General features: G+C 38.8%; 1 protein-coding gene across 1 annotated transcript in view; it reads right to left on the reverse strand.

Annotated features, from left to right (window-relative positions):
• Positions 1–933: 933 nt before the first annotated feature.
• Positions 934–23,171, reverse strand: part of tsnare1 (T-SNARE Domain Containing 1) — a 222,811-nt gene continuing 200,573 nt past the window's right edge. Inside the window, exons 10-11 of the mRNA XM_084725823.1 lie at positions 18,425–18,530; positions 934–1,129 (exon numbers count right to left, since the gene is read on the reverse strand). Of these exons, the coding sequence (XP_084581949.1) occupies positions 934–1,129; positions 18,425–18,530 (302 nt within the window). The remainder of the gene's footprint in view (positions 1,130–18,424; positions 18,531–23,171) is intronic.

Genomic DNA, 23,171 nt, shown 5'->3' on the forward strand with positions numbered 1-23,171 from the left:
GATATTGAGAAGTTACATTTGGTTTTTGAAACACTGGACAATTGAATGATTTCCAGTGCAACATGCATAAACCTGGCAATCCACTAGAATGCATCAGACCAGCAGAGGGCAATACATGAGGCAGCTGTCATGGAGGAGGTTTGTCCAGAAACAGTACAGTCTGGATTCAGCAATTATGATGTCGATGGCGGTCATTAAAAAGAGAACTGTGGTATGCAAGGTCTACAGCTCAAAAATCAGTGACACTATCACCACAACAACCATCTTCATCTGTAACTGAAAAAAACACAAAGAAAGGTACATGAATGTGTGTTTTTACCTACCTCATTGGCTGTTCAAATGTTAGCTAGAAAGCTAATGATAGGTTAAAGCTGTATTAGACTTCAGATTGATTATGCATTTTATTATGAAGAAATATATTTACTTTAACAGACAATCTGGGGACTGATTTGGGACTATGTGGGGGAATGTTAGTCTTCTCATGACATGCCAACTTACCCCTCTATGCCTCTTTAATACACTGTAAATTTGTGTGCCCACTTTGTTAGGATCACTTTGCTGCCAGTGTTGTTATGGCTTTGCAAAAGACTTGCATATCTATATTTGAGACCTAGCATATGCTTATAATGGTCCCTTAATTATGGTCACTGTGATATTAGAATTGGCTTCCCAAGCCCGGAAACATTAAAGTTGAAAGTAAAACTTGCCATGACCACTGTCTTTTGATTATTTTTTTTAATAGTGAGAAATGACTTGACTTGCTTGACTTTTAGCAGTGACTTGACTTGCCTTGCTTCATTCTCACCACAGTAAGTTGGGACTTGCTTCAGACTTGCAGGTTAAGACTTGAGACTTGCACGTGATTTGCACATGTGACCTGCTCCCACCTCTGGTAAACACAACTATCCCACGTGTCTGTCCGTGTGGACTGGCTCAAACTTCCATGGGATCCAAAAGAAATTGTGTCAGCCAGAACAGATCAACAAACTTCTGAGCCTTCAGCAGATCAGGGTGAAACTCATCCACCTTGGGCACCTCGCCTCTGTGGAGCTTTTTAACCATATCAGCGACCTCTGTTAGAGAGATGGGAAGGGATTCCCCTGAGTCCTCCATCACTATGTTGTACAACCTGCCATGTACAAAGCCATTTTATGAGTGTGTTCTACCTCTGTTTGAACTCTAACCCCTGTCTTTTCTCTTAGGTATTTTCCTCTCTTAGCATCAATATTTTAAAGCTTTATAAAGACACCAGTGCTGCCATTGTTGGCAGGACTACACAGCATTAACTGCTTTGAATATTGAGTACTTCAACACTGAAATCTTTTAAGGTCATGGCAAAAATTAACAAAGCTGCATTCAGTCTTATACATTTGATTCTGACTCAGTATAAATTATTTATTCAGTTTAATTTAACATTTTTTAACTGATTATTTTAAGTTCTCTCAAATAAAACATGACTTATTATTTGAATTGTAAGAATTTCTAAAAGAAAACATCTTTCAATATATTTTGATCAATGACTACTCAATACAAGTATACTTATAGAAAAGACTGTTGAAGGAAAGCACTCTGGGAATGAGCTGTGTCCTTGTTCAGATATTTGAGGTTCAGTTTTAATTTATTATTTATTATGTGGAGAGAATTTCATACAATAAATAGGGAAATAGTGTGCATATATGCATCCAAGTTTAGAAGGACAGCATGGAACTTTTTCACATGTAAGTTTTGTTTTTCATGGCATCAGAACTTATTGTTTTGCCTCTCTTCTAGCCCAATCATGAGCTGTTAAAGAAATCCAGTTGTGTATGAATATATATATATTAGGGGTGGGACTCGATTAAAAAAATTGATCTAATTAATTGGAGGCTTTGTGGTCAATTAATCTCAATTAGTCGCATTTTAATGGCATAACAATATTTGCCACAAGAAGCAACATTTTTCAATTTAAATGGATTTTGGTATATGACTGAATCAAATGATAGACATATGCAAACATTTAAGCAACAAAATATTGTTTATTTTGCATCAGTCTGACAATGGCACTATAAATCATAATGGTGGCTATATTCAGGCCTTCATAGAACTTTATTTAAACTCAGAAGTGTTTCAGCAGCGCAGCGTTTTGCCCATCTGATTATGTTTACTTGCTCTGATTTTGTTGATTTCCTTGCTCTTTGTGCTTCTACCGTGGATAAGCAGGCTACGTAGTTTATTTGTCTATTTTCTGTCTGTCTTTATAATGGTGAGTCTGCACGGGGTCTTTTATTTTGAAAATAAACCGGATTCTCCCCTGTTTTCCGTGCCTGACTTCCTACCTGTTTGACCTGCTCTGTGGCAATTGATGCGCCATCCGTCAAAACACGGTGCAGAGCGCCAAGTCGCTTCTGGGACGCTGCTGAGACGCGCCATGGCACCTCTGGTATAAATTACAGCTAGAATGGCAGCGTATCTCTCCAAGTGCAGCCGCACCTGGTGTAAATTAGGGGTCAGTGTGATCGGCGGACCAGGAACTCGTGCACTGACAAATGTTCCGTGTTGTCTGGATTGCAAACTGCGATTAAATGTGTTAATTTTTTTGACGTTTTTTTTTTTTTTGTAATTAATTAATTGTAATTAATGCATTAACTTCCCATCCCTAATATATGTATATATATATGTATATATACATATATATATATATATACATATATATAAATAAAGAGCAAGGACGAGAGAGGAGTTAGAGAAAAGAGGAGTTAGAAAAGAGAAGGTTTTAAGTGACTTGTTCACCTTTCCATCTCTGAGGCCCTCTGAGACTTTTAACAACCAGAAACAATTTTAAAAACAACTTTTTATCCGAGGGAGAATGTGGAAAAACAGAATTAGAACCATTAAAGCTGATAGCACTTCCATACAAACCAGCTATCTGCCTCATCTCTGCCTCCCTTACATGGAAGACAAACTCGCCGTGTCTCTGGGAGAAAAACTACTTACCTTGTGTGACATGAGAAATATCCTCATAATACAACAATAATGCAATGCAATGATAATGGCCATAATATTATTTTCCCTTTATCGCATCTGGTTGTGAAAATTGGAAGTCCATAAAATAAATAATGTTTACAGCGGAACTGCCTCACTTGTAATCGGCTTATATGCAATTTACATAAAACTCAGCGTCCCATGCAGTCACCCTGATTATGATATTTAAGAGGAGCAGCAAATAAACACAGACTTCACGGCCAATCCCAGCATCCTGGGAGGAAGCCCTGTGACAGCGATTGTCAACAATGGAACAAAAAACACTCCCCAGCATCAGCATATTTGGCCTTTTATTAAAGACTGATTGGCCTCTGTTAAAAACAGGGTAGCAGCCAGTTGTGTTGGCTACCTCTGACATGGTCATAAAACTGTCCAGCTCAGATTAAACATTCATGTCAGAACATTATGCACAATGCAACATTAGTTATGATTTTACACTACATATACAATCTTGGCAGCACAAGTTAGGAAATATGTGATTTTTCATTGCAAAGAGAAGCTCCAAGGGACCTACCATTACAGCATATATGGTTTCAAAAGAAATATCTAAGCCTGGTTGCAATGTCAGCATTATACAGAGAACCCTAAATGTCTTTACATGTCTCATCTCCTCTTTGGATTCTATGTTGCACTTTCATTCTTATGGGAGCTGCCTCTGTACTGAGACACTGATGTTTTCTTGCTGGAGAAGTCTATTGCAAACACAGTGGAAGTCCTACCAGAAACACTATATAAACCAGGAAAACCGTGTACTGTGTACTGTGCTAATTTTTGGTGCTGTTTAAATGAAGAATTCTGAATTAACTACACACTGTCTTTCTTTCAAAAAGTAGGCTGCACATATCTTCACAAACAGTGTTCCGAAAAAGTCTTACAGTTAATTAGAGTTGCTGGTCACACAGACCAGAGCCAATCATTGACAAGAGGCGTTCACTGACCACGATGTTGCAAGTTTCAAGGGACACTCACTCAGCAAACTGCATTACTTGTGGAGTCTCCTAGTGGAAGGTAGGGTTGGAGCCACCGAGTTTGACCACTAGGTGTTGCAGGTGACTCAGCTGCTCTGGACAGGAACATAATGAGAGGCCAGTGGACTTAAAAGTCAATCGATTTTTCACCGCATGTTCTGGCAAATGTTTCATAATAAAAGGAGGATTTCTATCCACTAAAATACTACAGAATGTTTAATTTGAAATGAATACAAGAAGTGTTGCAGTATAATGCAGCAACTTAAACAAGATCAAAACAAGGCTTCATACTAGCTAACAGCCCTAATGCTAACTTGCTAGCTACTAGATGATTGTTTATTAACTTCCCAGTAATCTGTATAGAGTATTGCAGAGACCGCCCCCATTTATCATCATATTCACTTGTGGTGAACACAGCAAGCTTAACAAACAACAAATGCAAATGTGACCTTTTTATTAGTGTTCGTAAAATGCTCAGAATTTACTGGTTTATGTTGGCAATTGTCATTTTTGTGCTGGTTTGTAGTTTTCTTGACCCCAGCTGTATTTTACTACTAATTTTATGATTTCTGGCACCTGTAATGAACGTCATTAAAGGGTTTGACATTCAGTCATTTAGCAGAAAACTAAATCAGCTTAAGCTCATACACCGGATCAGAATGGCACGACCAGAAAACGACCCGACCCTTCATCATGCATCAGCTGGCAAAAAGACTTGCAGTGGGCCTAGGGACATGTTCAAACAAGCTGTAGACTTCAGCCAAAGAAACGATTATGATCACTCTGGCACAGAACCGTTGAAGACTGGTTACCCTGATATCAGAGTAAATTGCCATTTTGCTTCACCTAATTCAATGAGCCTGGAATTATGTTAATGTTATCAGATTTAACAATCGTTGGGAAGAAACATATCCATCACACAAAATCATTTTCAGGCTGTTCATAGGAGCAGTTAAAGGTCCAGTGTGTCAGATTTAGGGGGATCTATTGGCAGGATATAAAAAAAATTATACATTATATCTACAGAGGGCATGAGTCCTCTGCAAATGACATGACAAACCAAACACCTGTTCTAGAACAGACCTTTTGGCTCTTTTGGGATTGTTGCTATCACTGTAGGTTCTCCTACACTCTTAGAAATAAGAGTTCCAAAAGGGTTCTTCTAGAAGGGCTGAGGTTCTACCCAGAACCATTTGCTTGTTCTGAAGAAAGGGTTGGTCAAGAGCTCAAGGTTGTTGAAATCAGCTGGCTCGGTTCTAGATGAAACCCTTGGAATATAAAAAGGTTCTCCACAGAACCGCCTGGATAGGTTCTTGTTAGGACCATTAGAAGACAGAAAGAGGGTTCTGGGTGAAACCATTGCACCATAGAAAGGCTCTCCTTTTAAACCTCTTGTAAGGCCATTTTCCACCAAAGTAGCTCTGGTTCTTGAACCAGTTCCACTCAAGATTTTTGGAATCTTAGTGCTATCTAGCACACCACCCTGCAGATTCACCAGTTTTGAGCAGAACAATTGAATTAAGGATGTCATCAGTGGAGGGTGTTGCACAGTGACTTGTAGAAAGAAGAAAAACCTTCCATCTTTTGGTTTCAACTTTTCAGATTTACTCTTGGCGGCTCAAAATTAGGTTCCTGAAATTGAATATGGCCAGTTCCATATTGGTGGAAAAAGCTTAATAGGGGGTTTAGGGTAAAATCTTTCACAGATGGTTCTCAGTATAGCACCTTCAGCTGGCTTCCAGGTACAACTCTATGGAAGGGTTCCAACTGGGTCCCTTTCTAAATGATGCTACCAGGGACCTGCTGTGCTCATGAGGACAAGTCAAAGAATCCTTTATGGTTCTAGTTAGCAACTTTATTTCTAAGAGTATACACACCTGGAGGGGTAGTGTGAGGTGAATAGTATTTGGTCAGATGCAATCTCCACTAGATGCCACTAAATCCTACACACCAACACTTTAACATTTTTCTCAATAATCACAAAATTGTTAACTTTTGTAAGTCAGCTCACAAGAACCTGTACCGTACATCAATCTTATCAACGGCATTGTTTTTGTGCCAGTAGTTTTTATGGACGTATTAAGTGTCTTCCATATTGCTAATCCCACTGACAAAGCACTGATTGGTGAAATAGTCACCTGTTTAAATCGCTGAACAAATCAACGATATGAGCTGCGATTTAAAGGGTCTAGAACCAAACTACTGGTACCAAATATTTGCCACAATGCACCAGCCTACCAAATAGATTGGCAGTACATTTTATAATATTGTTTAAGACATCCCATTCCAACCATGCACAACTAACATTACAATCATAAATACTGCTTGTCCATTCTTAATAGTAAATTGATTTTGTGTGCCTGACTGGTTAATTTAAAATTTTTGGTCACATTAATGGGGAAATATTGACAGCTGGTAATTCTCTTGTAGAACCAACATCAATCTACTCCCCTCATGAAAACAATATTTTATAAAATTAAATGAGGTTGAAGAGTCGACACACATAACTCCCTCAACTGCTTCAGATATTGTTTGAAGAGACAACAAAGCCATTTATTATAATGTGATGCATTCATCCCAGCTCTTAGATACTACAATGAGGACAGATTAAAGCTTTTTTGACTCACAAAGGCATCTTCATCGCTGCTATAGAGGGTTAACCTTGAGCAAGAAAGGTGAACTAATCTCAGAGCAAAGTGTGGTGTGTACAATCACTCTGGATTCAATAGGGGAAGCCTCACTTTATAGTGCCTTTCACATCACATTTCTGTGTGTGAGTGTGTGTGGGAGTCAAACAGAGTGAAGCACTAGCAGTGTGGTGTAACCTGGCCTTTGTGCTGCTGCACTCACAGAGAATCACTCTACTGTGGCTTTCAACCCAGCAGATAGTCACTCACAGATTCAGGGTTTGAGGTAGAAATGGGCTTTTCTGGTGGAAGGCAAAGGGGGCTCTGATCCACACATACATTGAGATGCATAGCTGCAAAAGAAATACAATATGGATGAAAAAGGGTTGTATAGCATAGGTACATCTAAGATGTTCTCATCTAACTCGTCACTCGTCGTACAACAACTAAATAAGTGACCCTATGCCTAACTCTATCCAGTTTGGCTTCCCACAGTTAAATGAACACGATTGACTTTGATACTGATGTACAAAATGTGTGCTCTGCTCATAGAAAGCTTTGCTGCATATCAAATCAAGTACTTCCTAAACTAACAGCCAGCCGTCCTGCAGCAGCAGGCTGTACAAAACTTCCTGGATGTTGTGGCTGCAGTCCAAAGTAGAAGAGTGATATACAACGGAGAGCAAATCAGATGTGTGGAGCAGAAGGCGAAGAGCTGGGCCCTCCAAATGGATCATCATCTGCTGTTTGGAAGTATTTTGGATGTAGGTCGAGAGATGTTAAGCAGGAACAAATCATATGCAAAGACAGCATGAGAGTTCTGTGATGCAAAGCAACACAACTGACGTGTTTAACTACTTGAAAAACACCACAAACTGCAGTCCGATGAATGCATGAGCGACATTAAAGTAACGTCACCAACATTACCTTACCGAATCCTCATCCTTGTTCAGATATCAATAACAGCCACATTGTTCACCACGTCAGAAAGACATCCTCATAACTAAATAACAGAAAAGGTCAATAGTCAATGTCCCCCAAGGTGACATATATTAACAATGGAGAGTACAGGCAGTGACAGGCTTAACAAACCTGAACTAGATTACATGACATAACTTACATGTGGTTGACATTATAAAATGGTCGCAGTTTGGTTAAGTTTAGGCTATAAAACTACTTGGTCAGAATTGGGAAAACATCATGGTTTGGGTTAAAATAACTCATCCGTAACAAAAATTTGAAGTTACGAAAAAGTTAAAGCTTTTTGTTTCACACAGGACTTGAACTCCAGTCCTCTGGGTGAAAGTCCTGTACATGTCTGAGCCATCCATCTGTCATTCTCCTCCAAATATGGACCTTCTCGTTCCTCATGTTCCTCCTGTCATGTTCACTACATCCACCAGAGAAACATGAAAGTGACTCTGTTGATTTAATTTTGCCTGAAAAGTTTTGGTACAAATTTAGTGATATTTTGCTTAGCAGGAATATAACACGACATAGAAGTGAAAGCAGTGCTCTGTTTATTGAAATGTGAAAGTGCAACAAAATTATTTTGTCCTTAAAATCGATAAGTAATCATGATGAATAATCGTGATCTCAATATTAATCAAAATAATTGTGACCATAATTGTACAGCCCTACTGTATGTACCCCTCTGGTGTCAGTTTTCCACCTGCAAGGGTCAAATTAGCAGTAATAACTGTCCAGGTGGATATTCGAATTAAACACACAAAAGCTACTGCTACTACTACATTTAAGCAACAAAATTACAACCCCAATTGTAAAAGTTATGTAAAACATCATTTAAAAAACAGAATGCAAGGATTTGCAAAAACTTTTCAACCTCAGTGAGTGTTTAGAAACTACAGAAACTAATTGTTAAAGTTTTGAAAGTGAAATTCTTATTTGATATTCGACTTCAGGTTGTTGTTGTATTTTGTGCTTCATAATTCACCACACATTTTCAATGAGAGACCAGTCTGGACTGCAGGCAGGTCAGTCTAGTACCTGAACTCTTGTACTGTGAAGACACTCTCCACAATGTGTCTTGGCATTGTCTCATTGAAATACGCAGGGACGTCTCTGAAAAAGATGTCTGGATGGTAGCTTATGTCGCTCCAAAACCTGTATGAACCTTTCAGCATTAATGGTGCCTTCACAGACTTGACAGTTACCCATGAGGCTGTGGGCACTAACACGCCCATTACCATCACAGATGCTGTCTTTTGGAATTAGTGCTGGTAACAATGAGGATGGTCTTTTTCCTCTTTAGCCTGCAGGACATGTCGTCCATGATTACTGAAAACACTCTGAAATGTGGACTGGTCAGACCACAGCACACTTTTCCACTTTGCGTCAGTCCATCTTAGATGAGCTCAGGCTCAGAGAAGTCTGCGGTGTTTCTGGATGTTGTTGATATGTCTTTCTCTTTGCATGGTGGAGTCTTTACTTGCATTTGTAGATGCAGCAACAAACTGAACCCTGAAGGAAAATGTGACCATTTCCAAATGTAAATCACACGTTTAATGTCACGTGACTTACTTCATGTGACTTACATAACATAGTTAAGGTCTATTCTGTCATGTAGGTATGAGAACATGTTGTCATAGAGGATGCAAAGCACAACCTTTCAGCTACATTCTCCCTCTTCTAGTTTGCCTGAAATGTCACTGCTGAGCAATCATTGCTGTTGTGTTTTTTTTTTCAGTTTGTCCTCAAACTTTGCTGCTCAGACCTCATTTCTGCTCTCGCACGGCACTTTCCACAGATCACTTGTCAATCAAACAGCACGACTGCCTCTGTGATTACTTTACTTTACTTTTTTTTTGCTTGGGCTTTCTGATTTGAGATTCTCCGTTAATCAAGTTTCTGTAGGTGGCACCTGTCAACAGAGCTCACTCTGAACAGCCAGTTTTTATTCTATTCTAAATTACAGACTGGATACAAGGTGCATAACTATGCATTCAGTGGAGGGGTTTTCCAGGTCTACTGGGCGTATTTAAAACAGCAAAAGGAAAAGCGCTGATGACCTGAAAATGTTCTGTTATTCTGCAGCAATCACTGGCAGAGAGTAGACATTCACCTGAATGACAATTTCAAAAATTATTAATATAGAGTAGTATAATGTAAGGCTTTTATTCTCTCATGCCCAAATGGTAATGATGTACTGTGTCCATTCAAACAGGCTGTTATGGTTATAATTAAAAATGGCAGTTGCGACAAACTTGCAGGCCAACAAGGTAATATAATATTGCATTCAATCAGCACAGACCAATACACACATGCACACAAATGCACCAGCAATCATACACTATATGGATGAAAAACACACGTAGATGATATGCTGCAATATCCCTCTGAGACAGTGAAATAGTCACTTCACCATGAATAAACAGCAACACACATCCTTCATCAACAAGGTAGTACATAAACACATCCAAGCTGTCATAAAATGAGATGCATTGTGGTTGTTCAAATATTTCTTTGTTATGTATATTTGTTTGCCACGTCAAGATATGCTAGAATTCCATTACCACGGCTCGGTATGTTTTCCTTTAGAAGACAAAGCAGGTTACAGAATTCCAAACTTCCTAATGCCAATCCTAACACCTAACTGTACACAAATAGCAATCTTTCAAGCAAGACTGTATATTTTTCTTACGTATGAAAAGTTAAACTCTTTAACAAGACAACACATCCTTGCTTGATTTTAGACCATGCAAAGCAACAGTGTGGTCCAAGTGTCCATCTAGCAGCTTTATTGGACATGTCCAGACATGTTTGAGCCACCAGAGCCAGAGGACGGTGACGGATTGATATGTTTTTTTCTTCTGTGTCGGGTTGTTGGAACTGAAGTAAGCTGAAGTGAACTGCTGGTCTGATTTGGACTGAGAGAGTCGCTGAAGGTATGTTTGTAACTGACTGTTAGGGAGGGCGTTGTTGCTTAATTAAGATTTTGACATATTTTATTATGTATTTATTAGCAGGTAATGGTGTACTTAATAACAATTAAACATTGCATATCATAAACATATAAATTGTGACAATGGCCAGCCCAAAGGAGAAGCCAGATGTAGGTAGTTACTGTGACGCAAGACAGAGGAGAAGCCAGATGCAACTAGTTTGGGGTAGGTGTGGGGGTTGTGTGGAGAGGACAGGGGCTATTTACATATTCATGAATCCTTGAATGCTAAATGAAGGCAAGGTGTACAGCTATACATAAGCCATTTTAACATAAAAAAAAAAACAAAAAAAAAAACAGACAATTTGTCACTTCTTCTAAAACATTTCATATTGTTTAAAACTTGACTGGAGGTGGACTTTAATTATTAGTATTTTGAGGCTTTGTGCCTTTATTGAACAGTGGCAGCAGGAGAGTAAGGGATGTTCTAAGCTGGATTTGAACTCAGGACAGTGGAATAATGACTGAGTGGATGAAAGCATGTACTGTACCAGGTGAGCTACTGAGAGACTTCATGAAATTTGAAGCCCAACTCAATTTAACTCATCTCAACTCTACCTAATTTATAAAGTAACTTTCATACAAACATGCAACAAGTAGGGCCAATAATCATGTATAATAATCAAGTATGTAGAAATCTTGATAAAGCTTAGTAGAGGTTTAATAATGACATAATAGGTAAGTTAGTTAAACTGTTACAAACACGTATAAGAAGCTCATGAAGCTTTTATTAACATTCTTAATCAGCCTATAAACTGTTAAGTTTATAATGCTATTATTAACACTTATGTAGTCTTATTAACACATTATGTTAATAAGCATCATAAATGCCTTATTTACTATTAACCAATGCTTCTTACAAGCATTTAATGTAAAGTGTTACCCATAAATTTACCTGAGGATGATGGCTCTAGATAGTATGTACGCATGTATGAAGTAATCTTTAAAATAAATTCGTTTTGTGTTGATATTTTTGCCTTATGATGCAGTTAAAAATTTCTCACTTTAAGGGCCTTTTTGACTGTTGACACATGCTTATTACAAACACCTTCATATAAATTGTTGTCTATAAATGTATGTTTTTCTTCTCCTATGGTAATGGTCTTAAAATAACAAAACTGTGTGTTAATGTTTCCATCTGACACTTTGACATTATTGTTGGTCTGTTGAACACGAAAGCAGCGAGTGGGCCTTGTTTTTAATCCCACTGCTGTATTAAGAAGCATCTCATAAATGTGTCCATTTTTTATTTGAAGCCAGCGTTTCTCTTTCCTCCATCACGCTCGGCCCAGCTGTGGCTGATAGGGCCGAGCCGGAGGAGTGTCACCGACATCAACCTGGGTAACTTCAAACATTGTTATTTCCACTCCATATCCTTCAAAGTAGCATAAAGAGTCCGGAGGGACTTGAGGGGGGGAAAGAGTGATTGAACAGTACGCCAGTTTCCCTGCAATCTGTCAGCGTTAGCCCATCCCCCCGGTCTGAGTGCAGTGATCAGTCAGAGCTTTACCACTGTGATTAGGTTATTCTTTTTCATTATCTTATTTGTCAAAAGGGCAACAATTTGTATGTGTCTGCGTGTGGATGAGTCCATTCATCCGTCTACCCATTCATTTACGAGCCATCTTCCTTTTTGGTCTCCTCTTCCTTCCCCTCCCTCTTCCTTTGTTCCTTTCCCCGATCACAATAGCTGGCGCTCTATATTATCCTCAATTAAGCCAGAGGAAAACTGTGTTGCATTGATTTTTTTTTTTTTTTTGAGACTCAGAAGGATGTAGCCGCTCACCAGGAGATCAATTTCACTTCTGAAGATGGATGGACTTTTAAGTCTTAACAATTACATCAGATCAAATCAATAATAACTCCAGTTATTCAGTTTTTTTCCATGTGTGAAACAGCTACAGCTTTTGTTCACCGAATCGCGAGAACATCTGCGTTTCATTGGTAATTATATACCATCTTGTGCAGCAATCAACAATCAGAGTTCATCGTGGTCTGCTGAACACAGATGAGGTGATAAAACATCACCGCAACTAGAGAAACTTGCAGCAGGGAGAGTAATCTGCCTCCAGATAATGGATTATAGATTCAATTTATTTTCAATGTAAAGTGAGTAGACAAGGCGGGGCATGAGAAGAAAATGACATCCGCTCTTAATTGACCATTGGTGGAGATGTGCAGTGGTGCGTGTAGAGCAGCATCAAGGAGTGTTCAAGGCTACATCAGAGCTCAGACTCACTGCAAAGTGTTCTGTCTCTTCCTCTCAAAGCTCTCCACCTCCCCCAACCCCCCCACCCTTCGTCACCCCCTCTGTTCCGTTGCATTTTTATGTGATCACAACAGTGCCATTAACTTCACGCTACATTCACTTCATATTGGGTAAATACAAGCTACCCACTGGTAAAATTGTTCCCATCAGCCCCTAGTGGCAATTAAAGCAGATTTAGAGGTCTTGGGGCGGATCCAACACCCAAACAAGCGACACCTGACTGAACCTGAGTCAGATCTCAGGTCTGGTTTAGCTTCAGACTCTTCAAGTAAATATGGCCCACCGTCTGCATCTTTTCGTCTCAACATGACAGCATCAGCTAAACAACACTGAACGGCTTTTTATGAACATTTGTTTGTGGTCTCTGTGTTCAAAACCACATAACTCTGATTGAAATTCTAGACAGGCTGAATTTTGAGGATTATAAAACACATTTAAAAAAAATCAAATGTGCTGAAATTTGCTGTAAACAGGTTAAAATGTCTTATTGTTAATGAATTGCTTATGAAACTGTATGAGTTATAGTTAAATCTGCAAATGCTTAAAGGCCAATTGTAGAAGATTTAGGTTTTATTGTCAGAATCTTGCAGAAATGGAATATAATATTCATATGCATGTTTTCATTAGTATATAATCACCAATAAATAAGAATTGATGTGTCTTTGTTACCTTAGAATGAGCTCTTTATGTCTACAGAGGGTGTGAGTCCTTCTCCAAGAGTCTTTTGCAGTTTTATTGAGTTCTGCAGCCACTTTAGGTTCTCATACACACTTGGAAGGGGAGGGTGAGGTGAACACTATTCAGTTAGTTGCAATCTGCAACCACACAATACACGCCACACAGGCTGGGAAATATATCTGGTTTTAAAGGCTGCATACAGTAAAGTGATGTAAGTTTTTAAACTTTGCCTTTATCCACTTAGTCAGTATGTCCACATTACTGAAGATTATTTATCATTATTTGGTCAAAAATATTGTGACTTTTACTCATTTTATCACCTCAGTTGCTGCCATCCCATGTAGTACACAACAGGTCATCAGTCACAACTACATGATCAATAATTATTGATTTCAACTGATATGAAACTTCACTATAGTGACAGGATTTTCAGCTCTGTCGCCCATGCCTACATGCCACTAAATCACACACACTGGTCCTTTAAGGATTGAAGTGTCAGTTGAAATGTTATCATTGAATCGAACTCATGTCACAGCTGTAATAACTGAAAATGGACTGGATGAATTAGCAGTAAAAATATAAATAAATAAATAGATAAAAGCAATTTCAGTTGAAGTGCACTTCGAGCAGTGAAATTACATTTTGCTGTGTAAGCACTGACAGCAACAGAAATGGCAATTTAAAATTTAGAGGTCACAGTCATTGAACTTTCTGCTGAACACAAGAATTCAGTTAGTTCAGTGTCATTTGATGTGCAGATATCGAAAGCGTTTGATATGTCAAGTGATAAAGCAAAGAATGTAAAAATCTACTGTGGTGTCAGTTAATGTGCAGATACTGAATGCAGGTGACAATATCACCTGAAGTGTAAGACATGAAAGCAATGAAACTGTCTGCTAAGAAAGTATGAAAAGAAAAATATGTGAGCAGTCGGTAAGCCGCAGGTCAATGCAACCAGTTTCAGCTGAAATACAGCAATAAAAACAGAAAGCAGTGCAAAGCAGCCTAACAGTATAAGCCTTTGAAATGTAAGAACTGAATTTTCAGTTGATGTGTAACTGTTAAAAGTTGTGAAATGTCAGGTTGAAGCAGAGGTGCTGCAGATTGTGTGCACCGTTAGCAACTCAAGTGTCAGTTTGTATTAAAGCACTGACAATCACTTTTAAAAGCAACTTGTTACATTACAGTGTTACCTACTGAGAAAAGTAACTTGTTACAGTACTTTTGCATCACCAAATATGAAAACCACTTCACATTTCCTTGTGCATGTTGGTTATACTGTCCCGATGATCTAACAGTGAACTAAACAATAAAACAGACTTGTATAGTTTGCAGTACATCACATTTTAACATGCAGCTACATACACACTATAAAAGTGCACAGGCTTTTCAAATCACATAATCTCATTCAGCCAATATTCTCTGTAGTTTTCTCTTTTAAAACATGGGAGAAGTTTTTGTGCCAGGTAGTCAGTTCTTCTGCAAAGATTTACAAGGCTAAAAAGCCTCTCCACAGGCGATAGCCTGGATGGTGTTGGAGTACTGATCCCAAAGAAAGAGTCTCCAGGACTTCAGTGTCCGCCGAGACTGTAAGATGTCTGTCTTCTATCTCAAATGCAAAAAAGTCACCCTCAGAATCTCCTCCGGTGACAGGTTCAGGTGGCAGTAGTTCTTGCAGCGGTGGAAATCTGGTAAAATTTTAACCGTAATGGATTGCAGGGCAGACAGATTTGGTTAAAAAAAAAAGTCATACTGCAATTATTTTGACTGAAATTGCTATTGTGATACAATTCGTGGAAATGATCAGCTCGTTACAATTTTCATGCTCACCGAAAACAAAACTATTAAATGTGATATTTATTAAAACATACAAACAAACATGTTGTCTTTCATTTGGGGAACAAGATTCACACATTCTCACACATTTTCACACATTTTTTCTTTAAATAAATTGTGATTTGGTTTAGATGCTTATTTGAAAAATTAAGGTGTGACATTCATTCACTCATTACAACAAAAAGTAATCTGATTATATAAGTTACTTTGCAGCACATCACGCCCAACACCGCTGACAGCAGGTAAAATGTCTGTTGAACATACAGTTATTCCTTTTCACGCTCTGTAGCTTTAATAAAGTGTTAGAAGAAGCAGATATATTCTATATATGGCCTCGTCATACTGTCTGGTAACACTTTTATGATTTTAATGGACTGCAGCCATGCACAGAGATATATTTTTATGATGTAGAACAGATTTGCTGAGAACTCTCATAGCTTTTGTTATCACTGGTTGTTCTATACATGTATTGTATGTAGCAGCTCTAAAATCTGTAACTTTGTCAGTTTTTTGCACACAAACGACTTTTCAGGTTAATGTCAACATGGCACTGTGTCAAATCCGGAGTTGCCTCTTTCCAGGTCCATCATGCTGTCTGTCTGACTGTCTTCGTGCCTGTCTGTCTGTCTGTCTGTCTTCTCCTTTGTTGATTTTCTTCCATTCATCTGCTCTGCCTCTGTAAAGACAGCGGCTGTCTGGATTGGCGGAGAGCTAAATTGCTCAGTGTGAGCTCGGTCACGGCTCAGCTCTCCTTGAGATAATGAAATGACAATTAATGGGAAAGCTGTTGCCAGTCGCTCATTTGTTCGCTCACTAGTAGAGCAGCAGCATGGGGGGACAGGCAGAAGCCGCTGCATTCATGACACACTCTGGAAACTGGACTGCAATCGTTTTCATATTGAATAGCCTCTGATATGATGTCGAAAAACCATGCAAATATAGAGAAATGAAAGTCCAGGGCTCTCTTGCTAAAATATGAGTCAAAGAAAATATAATTTCGGAATCAGATTGAAACAGTTTCCAGAACTGAGTAAATATGAATTTCTACCTTTTACTGGTACTTTTATTTAATAGACAGACATCACTGATGGTCTACATGTCAGAAATTATTAAAATATACTCAATTCTCCAAACAACCATTCTTGGAACTTGGAATAAATCATGTCCTACCCCCCAAAAAACTTAAAATCATTGATACCAACACTTTAATTCTTTAAGGATTTCTGTATATGCAGTGGTGGACACAGGCTGTCTCAGGGGCAGGGGCGAAAAAACTAGAAAGGGCACCACCTGTATGTGGCGGGGAACCAGTGCTGCGAAAATTGTTATGCAAATTGTTTTACAACTGCTACTACAACTGTATAATAACAGCAGACAGGGAACTATTCAAGTATTTAAATGCATGTATTTAAAAGCCCTATTAAGTAGGGCACCCTAGAGGGCACTTTATCACATGTTGTCCACATGAGGGGCATCCCAGAGAGCACTTCACGCTGCTTCGTCTACTGGAAGGGCACTTTACAGGACACTTTACCATATTTTGTCCACTAGAAGGGCATCCCAGAGGGCAGGATGGTAAATAAATAAAGCTAAATATATTTGATTTATGAGATGTTTTGGTTTGCTTTAATTTTTTTAATTTCTAAACTTGCTCTGTGCCAGCAAACACCCTTGCCCCAGACAAGAATTCACAACTTATTATTATTTTAAAATATGTTAAAACTCTTAAAAATCTAAAACTAACAATGGCTATTGATAACACAGGTGCTATTATATTATAATCATATTTGTTTAAATTTTTTTTATCAGGCATAAAAAGGGTTAGCTTTTCCTTAAGGACCCCTGTCTCACTTCCTGGTTTAAAAAAGGCGAGAATACTGCTCAAAAAAACTTTCTATTTTTGACAAATTGATTCAATAATATTGCTATCAGATATGTCTCAACCATAACATGTCAACTCTGTAGTCCTTCTAAATCAAAGCTAAATAAGAATTATGGTTTAAAAATCTGTATTTTAAGTAGCATTAAGAGAACTCTGAGACACTTTAAAATAATAAAATGGCTGCTCACTACAACTATGCTGTGAAATGAAAAGAAGGTAACGTTTTATTGAATCCATAAGACATCACCTCCATCAGATTTGGAGTTGATGTCTACATTTAATAAACTAGGAGGTCGGTCTGTTACGACATTTAATATCCAAGACTCTGATCTTTTAAAGTATATTTTCCAGCATAATTGGAGGGTGAAAATCAAAACCCTCTCAAAATACGGTTTTGTCCCAGTTCTCATGAGTGAGTGCAAAATATGTCACAGGTAGAGAGTTCAGATGCAGCTCTGAAGCTTTGTAAGTGCATGTAGAAAAGGTATATCCTTTATTAACCCAGTGACACTCGAGTCAATACATTATTTACCATCGCCAGGGGCCTACACAGCACTGAACCACTCTGAGCTCTGGCCTACTGAGATAGTCCCTGACAGAATGGCAGAAGACACATATATTTCCTTGAAAAGAAGAGCGAAAGCAGACCCTTGGGCATCTCATAAAACGTCTCTCCAATATGTGCTGTGAAGTGGAAATTGTAGCCACCCCAAAAACCACAGAGAGAGAGAAAAAAACATTTTCTATTTAATTTCTGGCTGCAGTTGTTGCCCATTAATGCATTTTCCTCTCTAAGTCAATACACTTGTAGAATAAAATTGCAAATTTATAACCATTATCTCAGTCGAAGTAAGACTTGCTCATGGAATTGGAATTATACTGTATATGTGGTTTTGTGTTTTTGTAAGACTCCAGGCAAGCACTTTATGTTTTCTGTCTCTAAATACAATTAATTTAACTGAGGGCAAAAGCTAGTAAAGTATGACATGAAATTACATCATCTGTGTTATTATGCTGGTGGGGGATGTGATAAAGCTGTGTAATCTAGTTAGCAAAGTCCCTGTTTGCATGGCTGATCAAGCTAAGCTCCTTGTGACTGCATTACAATGCAAAAGCTCAGTCAACGACACAAAATTAAAACTGAACAAAGTGAATGCAAAGCGTAGAGGCACACTGCAGTACAGGGCGGAGTTCATGCGGCGTACCTGGTAGTGGTTGGCCTTCGCAAGCTCCTGATTGGCTGATTCCACGTTGGATGATGCAGTCTGGATGTAATCTTCGATGCTGTCTGAGGAGACAAAGAGAAGGTTGATTGTTAAGGGGTCACTTTCATTCTGACAATTTACAACAATATGGCCAGGCAGCACCACAACACAGCAACTGGTCATTTTTAATGCAAAGTTGACATTGTTTGAGATGTCTTTGTCATGACATTATCAAACAAACTATTTAGCTTCATGTTTTAACATTACTGACATATGTGATTGGTTTTGACATGGGCTGCCATGAGACCTTTATATTTGTGTCATGAATCTGAATACCTCTAGTAAAGTTGTACATTTTGAACTTGTTATTAAATGTTATAAGGCCAGTGTGAGGACAGAGTACGGTACCAAGGTGGTTTACAGAGATGCTTGATGGAGAACGGTGAGGTAGTTTACTTGTTGCTGAGGTAAGCTAAGCGCTATCTGCTGAACTGCAGCTGGTGATAGCTAGTTAACTCAGTTAGCTGTGGAGCTAGCCATCGAATTAGCTGAGTCAGCCCTGTAGTGCCAGGAGCCAAACCCAGCAAGACAACCACCTTGGTACTGTATTCCCTATCAAAATGGCCACTGTCAATCAGAGACAGTTATAATAGCAAATGTCAAAATCAACTCCATATGACAGTATAATTTAATGCTAAAACATAAAGGTAAACAGTTTAAATTTGACTTTTTTTAATGTCTTTGTTGTGACAACTTGACATTATCAACTTTGCATTAAAAATTACATAAATGAACAAATAACACTTAATAATTACAGTCAAAAAGATTCATAAATATTCCTTCATGTTCATGACGGGTGTCATGACCTGGTTATGACAGAGTCATAAGTCAATCTTATTCACACACTTTAAATTAAAGTGTTACCAGAAAAACTGTAGACCAGCTATACACCGTTTACGACAATGTGGTCAAGCAGCATCACAACACAGTGTTAGTTCGTTCAGTTTGTTGGGTGACATTTTGATTGAATTATTTTAGCTAATACAAAAATAAACATTTGGTTTACTAAAAGAAATGTTGAAGTAATTTCTAATGGGGTATCTCATTCCAGGAGTTTAGAGAAGTGGTCAAATCGAAGCAGCTATGCCGAGATGCCACATTCAGACTCTAACTCAAACTCTAAGGAGTCTTTAGTTTTTCGTTCCCTGCAGCCACATATGCTCTTCCCAATGCCTCTTCTTTGCCGTTCTCTACTAGATGGCATCAGACTTTCCACCTGACTCCCACATCCACTTGCTCATGTTTCTACTCTCTCTCTAGACTCACAAGTCAGTCTCTAAACGCTCGGCTCAGTAGAGACTGAAGACAATCTCTGAGCTTTTGTTGCTAAAACTGGGAGGAAACAATTCGAGTTTAACTGCGATGCAGAACCAGTCAAAAGTCTTTAGGGCGGCCCTTCATGCTGGGGTGGTGACACAGAGGACTTGTGCCTACCACTGAGAAGAATGGGATCACAGCATCGTGTCCAGTAAGGTGAGTTAAGCAGCATTGGTTTGTTAGAGTCTGTTCTTGCCGCCATATCTATTTTGCATTTACAAATAATCACACAATCAGCCAGCGGTGTCTGGTATTGCAAGACTACTCAGCCACACAGTATATAACAGGTGCAGTTCCACTCATTCCCTTCCCAATTGTCAATGCTGTTATGTTACTTATAGCTTTTGGGCCCAGCCACCTATATCTGTACCTTCCCAGCTCTGGATTTGTTCAGCTGTTTGGACTGGTATCCTGCTGCCTACTCAAAATCCTGTCCCATACCTTTCAGTAAATTTCCCTTCATTCTACCTGCTTGCCTAGTGTGTGCTGCACTTGAGTCCTAGTATTCACTGGTGGGTGTAAAGATCCTGACTTTGGTCCATCTGTTGTCACTTGCCAACTCCAAAAAACAGTGGATCTTACACTTCCTATTATGTAAACCAATTTTGTCTTTTATTAAACACTTCGAACTCTTTGCCCCCAAGTTGTAACACAGATTTCCACTAAGAAATTTGTTGATGCCCAAGCCAAAAACTGCTGTATAACTGTACCAGCCCAAAACCTCTTTGCAGTGTTGATGGATACAGTGTGGGTTGCCAGATATGGTGAGCACAGGCGGTATAAGTCTTTGCGCAGACACAATGGTACCAAACCTGGCCACCTTACAGTCACTGAATCCAGCTATTGTTTGTCAAGAAAATGTTCCAGCATTTAACTACTAAAACAATCATTTGTACAGGTTCACTATGAGCATTAGAAGTGCTGGTAGGCATGCTGTTGCACTTTGAATGGAGCCAGTCTTTATTCTAAGCCAGGCTAAATACATCCTGACTCCAGCTCTGTACTTAACACATTGATATTGATCTCCTCTAGCCTGGCAGACTAATTCACAAATGCTAATTAGTCTGAAACCTCTCAGTTCGTTCTCAGTGTCCAAGGAGTGTTACCAACAGGTGTTGACCAAAAGGCCTCTGCCAGCTGGACAGACCTACAACCAATCAAATCAACAAAATATGATGTAGGACTGAGTGGCACATATATGTTGGGGTGGTGCTTGGTCAGGTTACAAGCAGGAAAAAAAGGTACAATTTCTCAAATTTGAGCTAAGCAGTCCTCTAAAATATGTTTCTGAAAACATTTGAGGTGAGAAATTGGCAATGCAGTATTTGATCAACAGTACAGTTTTGTGATGCACGTTGTGTTAAGAACGTGTGAAGTGACTTTTCAAATTGTATCAAACATGCTGATATTAAATAAACAGCTGAGATCCAAGACAGGTGGAAATCTCTCTGAAGCATCTGCCAGAACAAGTGAAACATGAGTTTGCAGATTCATCTTGTTCCCAGGCTAGAACTTTGTCATCTACCTCTTTGAAAAAAATAAAAAAACATGCATGTTTCCCAAAACGTTCTTTAAATTACAAGCAATGATAGATCACATTGTCAGGTAATGACTCTCCATAGTTGGCTGATCGATGTCAGATGTATCAGGCTTGGCTTGGTTTCTAGACTTCAATCCTGTGGCCAAATTCGAGCTTGTAAGATTCAGCTTGGCTTCGTTAGGCTCGAATTTTGTTGATGTAGAATATACTTGAAGCAAATTCACCCCAAAATCAAGACTATACATTTTCCCCCTGGCTTGTAGTGCTGTTTATTCATTTCAGCTTGTCGTGCTTAAAGGGATGATTCACCCAAAAATGAAAATTCAGTCATTATCTACTCACCCTCATGCTGATTGAAGGTTGGGTGTAGTTTTTTAGTCCACAAAACACTGCTGGAGTGTCACAGGAAAACGGTGTTGCAGAATCTCTCCAAAAATGCAAGTGAATGGTGACCAGTTTTCAAACGGAAACAATAAACAGCCAGAAAAAGCCAGAAAAAGCCAGAAAAAGCCCCCATACTTCTCATCCAATGTAATCCAAGTCTCCTAAAGCCCTGACATAGTGTTCACTTGTATGTGCACACCATCACTACACACACACCAAGTTCAGATGGTGTGCACACACATACTTGAACGCGGCTTCAAGCAAAGGATCTACATTGAAGATTCAGACTAAAAACACGGTGTAAAGGACAACTTTCAAGTCAGCTTGGCATGTTGGAGCTTTAGAAGCCTTGGATTACACCAGACGAACAGGATGGAGGCATTTTATGGTTTTCTTTCCAGTTTGTTTTTTCTTTTCTGATTGAAAACTGACCACCATTCACTTACATTGTTCGGGAGATTCTGCAACACAGTTTTCCTGTGAAAAAGCAGCTACAAAAGCAACTAAACCCAACCTCCAATCAGCATGAGGGTGAGTAGATAATGACTGACTTTTAATTTTTGGGAGAATTATCCCTTTAAAGCACAAAAAAGGAACTACTTTCTTGCCGCAGAAGAATATACTATAACTACTCAAGAAACTATCTTCATCCTACTAGAAAGAAAATTGATTTTGGGGTGAACTGTCCCTTTCAAGGAAGTGTATATTTAATGTTAATCCTGTAGCATTAATTATAACATTAAGTACTGAATCAAAATATGTGAGCACATCTTCTGTGGCACGACCTCATCACAGCACGGATTAAAATTTGTTAACTCTATTATCTTACAGGCAGCTCTTATCATCAGTTAAAATCCCCCCAAAATACCAGTTTGTGTTTTGAGCAATCAGACAAAAATACAGAGGTCACTTTTCTAAAGTTTTTGTACTATCACACTTTAGTATCATTTGTCCTCTTGTAGTACATTAACAGTCGGTGCAGACTGACACCACTTTAATAGCTCTTGCTCTCCACGTTCCTCTGGTAGCACTTGATATTTGCACCCAGGAATTAAGTGAAAAAATATCAGACACATTAACCTCACCCCTGAACATACTTTTACAAGCTTCGTATTAATACTTGTCGTGAGAAGAAGCAATTTGAAGAAGGAACTCTAAATGTGCTCTCCTCTCATCTTTATGCATCCCAGCTTGCTGAATCATCCCGACCTTAATGAAAGGACTGACATTAGTCGGTATTGTTACTCAGCACACACAGCCTTGACGGCGCATTGCGTGACAGCCTTCAGTGTTACCTTCTGGTCTGATAGTTAACACTGTTTAAACAGCAGGGGCCTCCTTTAAAGGCTGCCAATACACTGGAGTTAATGGGACGAGACAGAACATGTTTAATGAACTGGACGATCCAAAATATTTGGTGTTA

This window comes from Lutjanus erythropterus, chromosome 9 (assembly GCF_056507025.1).
Source record: "Lutjanus erythropterus isolate fLutEry1 chromosome 9, fLutEry1.hap2, whole genome shotgun sequence".
Taxonomy (NCBI): domain Eukaryota; kingdom Metazoa; phylum Chordata; class Actinopteri; order Lutjaniformes; family Lutjanidae; genus Lutjanus; species Lutjanus erythropterus.